Source organism: Bufo bufo, chromosome 2 (assembly GCF_905171765.1).
Source record: "Bufo bufo chromosome 2, aBufBuf1.1, whole genome shotgun sequence".
Lineage (NCBI taxonomy): Eukaryota > Metazoa > Chordata > Amphibia > Anura > Bufonidae > Bufo > Bufo bufo.
In genome coordinates this window covers 231,344,446-231,356,020 of record NC_053390.1, presented here as the reverse complement: position 1 = coordinate 231,356,020, position 11,575 = coordinate 231,344,446, and the positions used below count along the sequence as shown (strand labels likewise).

Here is an 11,575-nt window from a genome sequence, read left to right as displayed (position 1 = left end):
GCAGTCAGTTTTCACCAGTTTGAGCAAAGTTAATGGTCTCAAAAATACAGCTCAAACAAAACCCAGTTATGCCAAATAGACTGCCGCAAAATAGTTTATTAATCTGACCGACGGAGTAACTGACAGATTAAGATATTGTGACGCTTGTGAACTCTATAAAGAAAGGCTAAGAACAAATCCTCCAAATAAGTGACTTTGACCAAGAAAAAAAAAAAAAAGTTAAAGGCAAGTGTTTTACATCAAGTGGAAAGTCACATGAGGCTGAGTAAGCGATTAAGTGTAACATACAGCAAGTGTCACTGATGTCAAGGAACGGGTATTTGAAATACAACTTTATTATGATCTAAACGAAAAGATATGGGAATGACAGTAACAAACAGGATTCACCACTGGATATTGTGTGATGTGACTGTAGCAGTCTTAATATTGGAAATTTTAGGGAATATCTGCAGTCCCAAACAGCTAAATATGCAGGTCCAAAATATGAAGGATTTATTTAGTTTGTTTAACTGCCACATTCACTCCGAAGCCCATTCATCTCCTTCAGCATCCCAAAAAGATTAAGCATATGCTCTGTTCAGCTAGATAATAAGGTGGCAAACACGCTGCACCACTGACATCACAGGACAGTTGCCTATAAAACTAGACTTCTGACTCTGGGCTCCACTTCATTCACCTCACAGATCATCATCTTCATCTGGCAGTGCTGTGGTCTGGGCAACCTGGTGATTAAAGGGGAGAGGGAAAAAAGGTTACTTGTGATTTGTCCAATTCTGCGTAGGTTCAACAAGATATTAGTTTACACAGAATTAAAGGGACCGTTCACAAATACACAACCTGCCTCCCCTACCAAGAGGACACTTAATGGGGGATAAGTATTTTTATATGGGCATTTAGTAGGACAGGCATTTTCTATTTACTAGTGGCATAAAAGACATCACTAAATAGAAAATTCAGTGTATTCCAATGTAGTGCTGCCTATATTGGAGCATACTGTGAACAGGCCGTTCACAACAGTTCCTGCCATCCCCACACAGGGGAGCCATTACAGTTCAGATGCCATAATCAAATGCAATCCTGGTAACTGAAGGGTTAAATGTCTGCAATTGGTATCGCCGATTACAGACATTAGCCTCAAGTGTCTTCTGTAAATTAAAAATTAAAAACAGAAAACTGGCAAACTTCCCCCATACATTTATGGCAGAGGTCTGGAAAAAGGCTGAACTCACCTGTAGATCGATCTCATATTGTGCTGCAAGTGCAGGATCCATAACCACCTCTGGTGGTGCAAGAGCAGGCATGGCTACAAATTCAAGGTTAGGATCACCTATCAGTTTTCTGGCAAGCCAAAGGAATGGCTTTTCAAAATTGTAGTTACTCTTTGCGGAGATATCGTAGTACTAGAAAGGAGATAAGTATATTTGATAAGTTACAGAACAGGACAAACCGAGGACAACTGCAATATGGGGGGGGGGGGGGGGAGAGAGAATCTCATTGAAGTTCTAAAATAAACCAACCTGAAGATTCTTCTTCCTATGGAACACAATGGACTTTGCTTTAACTTTTCTGTCCTTGATGTCCACTTTGTTGCCACACAAGACTATGGGGATATTTTCACATACTCGTACAAGATCTCTATGCCAGTTAGGTACATTCTTGTATGTGACTCTTGAGGTAACATCAAACATGATAATGGCACATTGAGCTATAAAAAATAAAATAAAAAAATTTAAGTGTTAAAGGGGTTGTCTCATCATAGACAACGGGGGCACATCGCTAGGATATGCACAGTCTTATAAGTGTGGGTCCCACACCTATATTGAGAACTGAGCCCCGCTAGGTGGTGGCTTGAGAACTCCGGTCCAGCCACAACCAAGCCGGCTCCCCATAGAAGTGAATGAGCGCGTCCCCGCACATGCTGCCCCTTCTCCTATTCATTTCCATGGGAACAACAAATAGCCGAGTCAACGCTTGGCCATTTGAACCTGCCCCATAGAAAAAAAATAAAGGACGGCTGCGCATACACAGAGCGCCCTCCTTCACTTGCGGGGCTCTGTTCGACATGGGTGCAGGTCCCATTGGTGACAGTTTTATTACTCCAAAATAGAGACAATGGACACAGTAAAAAATAAATTATTGGAAGGGTGCACAATGTAAACTGTAGTGAAGCCTCTTACCAGTGATTTATAAGCTTCATTCTGAGCCTCATGTGTCACATAGCCACCAGTGACTTCCCAGATAACAGCATATTGTGGACAGGAAGTCGGTTTCTCTATGTATTTCTATGGGAACTTCAATGTCAGTCTCAGGAGTGACTAGAGAAGTAACTGACTTCCTATGCTGCATTAGTTGGAGATCAGACTGTCCTGTCACAGCTGATGATCAGAACGAATGTTAGAGTCAAAAGTAAGACGACTACATGTACCCTTCTAACAGGTCAGAAGAAAAATTGTGACAGTCTTTAAAGGGTTAAACTCATCTCATACATTGGTGGTATCTCTTATCTAAACACTACAGAAGTGGGTCCCATTACCATCTCCAGAACAGGACCTCTAGAGTGAAGACAGCACTGCGCATGCTCTCCATTCACTGCTGTAGGAGTTCTGGAAAAAGGTCCCATAGTAGTGGATCAGATCACTGCATAGATGGCCACCTCTCCATTCACCACTATGGTAATGATTGAAATAGCAGGGCTCCAGCTTAGCTATTTTCCCAAGCTCCCATAGAAGTGAATGTTGAGTCGCCTTCACTCTGTGGGGCCTGTTCTGAATATAAGAGCAGGACCCAGCTCAGCAACCTGCAACATATCCTAGCAATGTACCACCAATATCTAAGAATAACCCTTTATGACAGATAAAGATCCATGTCAAAAGCATTCAGAGTACTTCAAGCTACTGCTCAACTTGATTGTACCCCAATTATTCCCCTCACCCATGCGACTAGGATCTCCCATTCAGGACAGGAGGTGCCCGAGGAGCTCTGGCTCCTACCATTGCTTGGTGCTCACCTCAGGAGGTCTGGGTCTACTACACTGTAAAAGGGACCATCCCTGGCGGCGTGCTTGGGAGTCTGCTTCAACAAGTCTTAGGCCGGCCTTTGCTGCCTCTTGGGTCTCCAGGTCCTAAAGGCTATGGTTAGATCAGCTGGAGTTGCATATTAAAGGGTTTCTACCACCTCATTTTGACCCAATTAGCTCTCAGACACTAGTGATCTGCTAGTGTCTGACCTACCTAACAATGCTATTCTCAGACCTGTGTGTGGATCCGTTTCACTAAAAAACTAATTTATTAATATGCTAATGAGCCTCTAGGTGCTATGGGGTGTCTTCTCAGCACCTAGAGGCTCGGTCTACTCACATTGTATGCTGCCCCGCTCATCCATTAAGCCCGCCCATCTCCTCTTGAATGCCATCCTCCATCTGAGCCAGCGGATGAATTTTCACGCCTGCATTCTGCGCAGTGAATGTCTGACCGCTGCCTGCACAGACATCTCGGTCATCGGCGCAGTGGAGATGTCTGTACAGGGAGCTGTCAGACATTCACTGCGCCGAATACAGATGCGCACGCGCGAGAATTTATCCGCTGGCTCAGATGGAGGATGGCATTCAAGAGGAGATGGGCGGGCTTAATGGACGAGCGGGGCGGCATACAATGTGAGTAGACCGAGCCTCTAGGTGCTGAGAAGACACCTCCATAGCACCTAGGGGCTAATTAGCATATCAATAAAAGTTTGTTTTTTAGTGAAACGGATCCACACACAGGTCTTAGACTAGCATTGTTAGGTAGATCAGACACTAGCAGATCGCTGGTGTCAGAGCCAATTAGGTGGTAGAAACCCTTTAAGGACAAAGGACCTAGAGAACAATTACTATCTTCCCTTCCTACCTTTTCTAAAGCTGCAGACTTCCTGGTGGACGCCTCTACTGATATGATCCGTTTTTCTGCCAGAGCAGCTGCCATGTCTAACGCAGCTAGATGGGATATCTGGCTTAAAAATAAAATTCGTATGGAGATGAGAAAATAAACTGTAAATCTCCTCTTCCAGGATTGCAAGCTTGGATTTGGAGGATGCATATAACCATGTTCCAAGCCTGCTTCCTCCCAAAAGTTTAAAAACAGCAGTCTGGGTCCAGGGAGAGTTACTGCATCTCCAATAGAGCACTAGGGTCTCTTAGGCTCCCAGAGTCTTTACCAAAGTAGTAGCAAAAGTAGTGGCTTTTGCAAGACTGTCTGCTGCCCTGGTACTTCAGTTTGCTAAAGTTGGCAGTAGAGCCTCAGTGGCCCCTTCCGTTGAAGGATGATCTTCTGCACCAGGGTCTGCTAGTCCATTCCAGCCTGGAAATTCTCCATCTCGGGGTGAATTTTTTAAAGGGAAGTTTGGTCTAGAAGGGAGATTATCCACCAAAGTAGTCGCCACTATGCTGAAGAGTAGGAAGGTGGTTCTCATGAAAATATAACAAAGTTGTGTTTTTTTTAGCCTTTTTAGGACACAGCCCAGACCCCTTTAAGTCTCCTGAATTTGCAAGCATGGCTAAACAGGAATCTTAAAGCATCTATTGAAAGTCCAGGTAGCTGCTTTAAGTTATTTCTTTGATTCCAGATTAGCAGATCATCCATGGATTAAAAGATAGTCGGTAGCATCAAGAATGCACCCTTCTTTCAGACCAGTGTCTGAACCATGGGATTTGAATACTGTTCTTTCAGCCCTACCGCAAAAGCAGTTTGAACCATTAAGTGGGATTTCTATTAAAATGCTTACTTTCAAAATGGCCTTCCTTTTAGCTATGACATCTGCTAGACAGGTTTCAGAAATTCAGTCCGTCTTTCCTCCTTATACTACCATTTTAGAAGACAAGGTGATTAGGCCGCTTCCATCATTTCAGCCTAAGGTGGTCTCTGATTTTCATAGAATTTAGGATGTGGTTCTTCCCTCCTTCTGTCCAAGTCCAACCAATATATTGGAAGAAAGATTCCATTGCCTGGATGTCAGAAAGTGTTAAGCATTTTAGGCTACTTTCACACCTGCGTTCAGGTGTCCGCTAGTGAGCTCAGTTTGAAGGGGCTCACGAGCGGTCCTGAACGCAGCCATCCAGCCCTGATGCATTCTCAATGGAGGCGGATCCGCTGAGAATGCATCAGTCTGCCAGCGCTCAGCCTCCGCTCAGTGAGCGGACACCTGAACGCTGCTTGCAGCGTTCGAGTGTCCGCCTGGCGGTGAGCGGATCCATCCAGACTTACAAAGTTAGTCAATGGGGACGGATCCGCTTGAAGATGACACCATATGGCTCAATCTTCAAGCGGATCCGTCCCCCATTGACTTTCAATGTACAGTCTGAACGGATCCGCTCAGGCTACTTTCAGACTTAGAAAATTTTCTAAGTATTAATGCAGACGGATCCGTTCTGAACGGATGCGAACGTCTGCATTATAGGAGCGGATCCGTCTGATGAAACAGACGGATCCGCTCTGAACGCTAGTGTGAAAGTAGCCTTACCTAGACTCCACTTCATTTTGGAGAATAGATGAGAATCTCCTTATTCGGTTTTTGGGTAAAGCTAGAGGGTGCAAAGTCTATTAGTGTTATTGCTAGATGGGTAAAGAACTATTTCCCTGGCTTATTCTTCTCTTAACCAGACTCCTTTGGGGCTCATTCCACCAGATCTGTGGCAGCCCCCCCTCCCCCCCAATTTCTTTATCTTAGTTTATTCTCGCATGGGTGCTGTGAACACAATTACACTTACCGGTAATTGTCTCTTGAAACCCATGCGACTAGGACCGCCAATCCAGGACAGGAAACCTGAAGAGATAAAATGGTTTACACCCCCCACCACACCTCAGTGATATATATTTGTTAGTTTCTGTTTTCAACCTAGTTGGCTGGTACACCTCCAGCGGTCTGTTTATTAGAATCACTGAGGTGTGGTGGTGTGAACCATTTTATCGCTTCAGGTTTCCTGTCCTGGATTGGCGGTCCTAGTCGCATGGGTGCCATCATGGGTTTTAAGAAAGACAATTACCGGTAAGAGTAATTGTTTCTTCCCCCTTCAAGAAGAATACTGAATATGGCTTGTGTTGGAGCATACGAGTATTGCCTTCTCATGCAGAACAGAGATCTACAGAAAATACTGCATATGTACAGCGTTCCCCCTGAGATGTCAAAAATGTCTCTATCCGAGTATGGTATATTGTGTTTGTGTTACTTATACAAGACTAGAGAACACTAAACACAAACTAAAGATTTAACATGTTATGTTAGACTTCACATACGTCAGACAATTAAAAACACAAACAGGACTCCTAAAAACCTTACCCTGAATGTAGTAACCATCACGAAGACCACCGAATTTCTCCTGACCAGCAGTATCCCAAACGTTGAATTTTATAGGACCTCTGTTGGTATGGAAAACCAGTGGGTGGACTTCAACACCAAGTGTGGCTAGAATTGGAAAAAATAAAATAAAAAAAAGTTTGAATTTTAGAAAGTCAAAATTATTGCCTTTTCCTTCAATTGACATTGTAATTCTACTTTAACATGCAATGCACCAGCACCTGAGCGCCGCACACAACAGGCTGTGAGTAAAGTCATTAATGCCATCTAAACAGCTAATGACCTGACAACTTTCAAACAAGACGAGAGTGCGGATTAGGTCTGGATGTGTTGTGAATGCGTTCAGTGAAAAATGTGCAATTTTGCCAACAAAGTCATTCAGTTTGGTCTGCGGTAGTTGTTTTTATTGCGCAGGTGCAATGCACTTTAATGCGCTTTGCACACACACATGATAAAAACTGAAGGTATACAAACATCTCCTAGCAACCATACATGAAACACATAGCATCCGCACTTGCTTGTGGATGAGATTTTCACACAGCTCCATTCACTTCTATGTGCCTAGTGTTGCGTGAAAGTCGCAGAATATAGAGCAAATGCGGCTTTTTTCACACAACACAAGTGATACGTGAAAATCACTGCTCGTGTACACAGATCCATTGAAATGAATGGGCCCGGATTCCGTGCAGGCTCAGTGTTTGCATCACGCATTGCACCTGCACGGAAAACTCACTCAACTTACAAAGACAAAGTTAAAGCCACCCATACACATATTTTTGGGGAGAGGCAGAAGACTCAGGCTTAGTTCACATCATTGCTGCGTTCTCAGTATTCGCTCCCCTGGATGAGCTACTTTGTACAGTTTGTCATTCGATGGGAGAAGTAGAAAAATAGGACTTTCTTCTGTCAAAAACTGACTTCTGATGAAATGGATACATACTGAGCACGCAGTAGAAATATATAAACCACAAGGCCTAGTAAAAAAAGGACTAGGCAGGCTTAATTTCAAAATGCCTGATCCTGTGCCCTCATGGTAAACAAGGCATATGACAGAACAATCTCTGCATTCTGTGCCTATGCCAAGCCACACTACAGGTTGTGCAGTGGGTACATCTTGATATCCTCAGAATGTCATCAATAGTTGGTGGGGTCCAACTCCCTGCCCCAATCAGCTGGTTGAAGAGATGGTGCACCGCCTCCTCTTCACGTTGGCTCACCCATCTCAGCAGTGCAATTGCTCATCCCTTTGACTTGGAACGTGGTGAGCACTTACAGTTCGTCAACAGAACTGCCCGCTGGATCTGGATGCAAACTGATATAGTAATTTGTAGACGATCTGGATCAGTCTGACAAATGCATTGAAATACCAGATCAGTCTCTCCAGTGTCATCCGGAAAAACTGACCCAGCATCATTTTTTTTTTTTTTGCATTTTTAAAAAGAACACTTAATGTCGGATCCGGCACTAATACACTTCAATGTAAATTAATGCCGGATCCGGCATTCCGGCAAGTGATCAGTATTTTTGGCCGGAGATAAAACTGCAGCATGCTGCGGTATTTACTCTGTCCAAAAAACGTAAGAGGGACTGAACTGATGCATCCTGAACGGATTGCTCCCTATTCAGAATGCATGAGGATAAAACTGATCAGTTTCCCCCCGGTATTGAGTTCCTGTAACAAAACTCAATACCGGTAAACAAAAACGCTAGTGTGAAAGTACCCAATACTGCACAGCAGCTGAACGGGAGAGGATCCGGGAGTCCCCCCACATTGAACTATCCTAAGGAGAGGTCATCAATGTTTACCCGCTGTACAATCCCTTTCACAGGGTTTTCCCACTACTGGTGGAACCTTCACTACTGGGGCTCCCCTCTGCACCAGTTTGAATAAAGCTCCCTCGATAGGTCAGATCAAGCGTTCTGACAATGAAGCCAATTCCTTCCCTATTAAATAATGCTCACATGCAGAAGATACATTTAAAGGGGATTTCCATGGACACTAAGGGCAGAATGAAGTATATAAATACTCCCCATCCCCTGAGTACACTACTGGCCAATCAATGGCTACAGCCACGTCCACCTCAACCAGCTAAGTGTCCAGGGCCAGAAATGATGAGCAGCATCAGAACGGCAGAGAGCATTTTATACCCAAAATACCACTGGAAAACGTAACCCCTACATACACATTACTCAAGGAATGCAGTGCTCATCACAACCCAGCAGCGGCCATTTTATGTCAGACGCTCCAGACCCTCCTGGTTAGAACTCAATTCTGCTTACCTACGTATTTCTTCTCAAATTCACCAGTCAAGTGACGTTTTACAAAGGTTGTCTTGCCAGTACCACCATCACCGACCAAAACAAGCTGGAAAATACAAGAAACACCGTTAGAGGGGTTTGGGCCATTTTAACCTTGCCCCAGAACATGGCACACTTGTAAAAACTGATACCTGTCGCTTGGCAATCTTGTGGACGGGACCATGTGCACTGCTGCAGCCAGTGAATGACCTCAGCAGCCAGGCTTGGTGGCACCACATGAGAGGCCAGTGATTAGCTGCAGTGGCACACATGACCCGGTAGTAAACAATGGGGACCAGAAGGTTGCCGAGCCTGGCCAGGGGATAAAAACACTCACTACTGAAAGATTGAGTAACTTACCTTAAACTGAACTTGAGGTTCTCCTTGGGCTGCCATGGTTTTTATCTGGTTAAAAGAAACAAATTTGCATGTGCAACATTTAGATTTCAACAGTGTCAGCAACATGAGAAGCAGCATTGAGCCCTATATAAGAGGCCTCATTCAGAAGACAGTGGGTGTGGGGCACACCACCCCCAGGACACCCACCACCATGTGCACACAGAAGCCCCCTGATGACAGATCCCTCTGGATCGGGGCAGGAAGGCTGTAACCACCGCTTTGTGCCACACCACCCAGATGCCTCCAGCTCCCCGGGGTGCACCGATCACCAGGGAGGCTCCTGAAGTTCCCTCTGCCCACGTGATGCCAGGTTCTCCAACGCGGAAATTAGAGGGATACAAAGGAAACGGCCGACACTGACTGAGGGCGAGGACACCCCAAACCCCGGGCCAGACAAGGAGGAGGGGGCTCCCGCCATTCAACAGCACATGTGGAGGATGAGCGGGCACTAATGGCGGCTGCGCGCTTCCTGCTCTCCCCCGTCCCAGGCCTGACCGCCCGGTGCCCACGTTACAGGCTGCCATTGTTCTCCGCCCGGGGATAGAAGCGGGCGGCGCCCACAACATGCAGAGTCACGGGCAGCCCAGGCCCGACCACCCCGCACAGCGCCGACCCCAAGCCATGAAGAGGAAAGCGCGCCAACAGCGCTCTCCTCCCCGCCCCCTGTCAGGGGACCCTGCACCGCCGTCCGGTCCAACTCACCAAACAGGATCCCCCCCAGAGCTACGCCAGTCAGCTAGGGGCAGATTACACTGCTGCTATACGTAGCGGGCGAGCGGTACGACTAAAGATGGCAGGGATGAGCGGCGGATTGAGCGCTAAGGCCGGGCGGCGCCTTCCGCGCAGGAGCTCTTACCTTCCAGAAGCGTCTGTGAGGCAGCGAAAGAAAATGGCGGAAGCGGGATTCAAATAGCAGGGCGCGCACTGGGTGGGAGGGGCGATGACGTGGGAGGGGAGACTGACGTCACTGCAGCCAGCACTGCGGCGCGCGGGATCCAAAAGGGCGGGAAGGTTTTGTTCGAAGCACGAGAGGATTCATTCCATTTCCTGCGAGTTTCAGAAAGAATGGCCGGGAGCGCAGCGTGGTGTGCGTGTAGTGAATGCTACCACCAATGTCTTGTCTGATAAATGATTAAGACTTGAAAGTTATGGAAAAATGAGGCGATAAAGAGCCATATTTACTGATGTGTATACTGACTTTATTTTGGGCGTAGGTTTAGGGCTCATTCACACCAGTCAGTTTGCTGTCTGGATGGGATGAGTGTAGGGAGCACAAAGCATGGGGACTGACCCCAGACCCATTCATGTCAGTGCAGGTTTTCACACATTCAGGCAAAATGGCATCAGAGGTAAGCCACCTCCGTCACTCCGGCTGTTGTGGAACTACAACTCTCACCATGCACACTTGCTCAGCTGTTCTCAAAAATCACCTAGAAGAGAATGGAGCATGCTGGGAGTTGTAGTTTCACAACAGCTGGAGTGCCGAAGGTTGCTCATCCCTGTGTGTTCTTCATGCAGCTCCACAGGAGCGAATGGGGCTTGTGTGAAAAATAAGACATCCGGAAGCAATGCGTTTTCTGCTGATGATTTCAAAGAGATGGAAATTGTTGTTTTTCACGCACGTAAAAATTGCTTCTAATCCGGAAAATAAAAAAACATACACTGAACGCAGTCGCAGAAAGACGGATTGAACTTGTGTGCAAAACCATCCGTTTTTCCTGGACAGATCCTGACACAATCTGTACAGCTCGTGTGAAAGCTCTAAATCATCTGCACCTAACCTGACAGGGGCCTAATAGCCGACATATTCAGCCTGGTGTACAATCCTGTCTCTAACTTAGGGGTTAAGTAACCTCTGGAACTACAGATCCCAGCATGGTCCATTCACTTCCTTGGGAGTTCAAAGAACAGCGGAGCAAGTGTGCATGTTGGGGTTGTAGTTTCATAACAGCTGGAGGCTGCTTACTCAAGACCTAAGCCAACTAATAGCTGGTATGGCATACCTCCCAACCGTCCCGGATTGCAGTGGCTGTCCCGGTACGGGGAAGCTATGTCCCGCTTTATGGCAGCTGTCTCTGTCTCTACGTCCATAGGAAGTTCTTTGCGGCGCATTTGTGCCCAGCCGCGTCCCAACTGCCGGGTCCTTAGACACGCCCATCTCATTAGTATTCACTTCGCTGGGCGGTATTTCTCAGTCCCCGACATTCGGAGATCATGCGCATGCGCCCGGCACCCTCGCTCGCCGGGATCACATTGCGCCAAGTGAATACTAATGAGATGGGCATGTCTAAGGACCCGGCAGTTGGGACGCGGCTGGGCACAAATGCGCCACAAAGAACGCCCCTTGGGCAGAAAGGAGAGGTGATTATAAAGATTATTTTTAGCGTTTTATAATGCGCACAGGGATAATACTTATATGAATTGGGAACTTATTATAAGACCTAGGGGGGCATATAAAGAGCTAATTATGCTCAGAAGGCCTGTCAGTGTCCCTTTAAAAGCAGATATGTCTCCAAGCCCATGAGATGGTTTTCATACTGACGGTTTTACC

At 46.3% G+C, this 11,575-nt stretch overlaps 1 protein-coding gene across 2 annotated transcripts; it reads right to left on the bottom strand.

The window, feature by feature from the left end:
- Window positions 1-305: 305 nt before the first annotated feature.
- Window positions 306-9,964, bottom strand: RAN (RAN, member RAS oncogene family). 2 transcript variants are annotated; one of them, XM_040416255.1, is made up of 7 exons: window positions 9,881-9,964; window positions 8,986-9,030; window positions 8,608-8,692; window positions 6,310-6,435; window positions 1,518-1,705; window positions 1,230-1,400; window positions 306-722 (listed from the first exon to the last, which is right to left on the bottom strand). In XM_040416255.1, the coding sequence occupies exons 2-7, from the start codon at window positions 9,019-9,021 to the stop codon at window positions 678-680; spliced, it is 651 nt and encodes a 216-aa protein (XP_040272189.1). In that variant the 5' UTR covers window positions 9,022-9,030; window positions 9,881-9,964; the 3' UTR covers window positions 306-677. The 2 variants fall into 2 exon arrangements, with proteins under 2 accessions (XP_040272189.1, XP_040272190.1); XM_040416256.1 differs by having other exon boundaries at window positions 9,727-9,889.
- Between the last annotated feature and the right edge of the window lie 1,611 nt (window positions 9,965-11,575).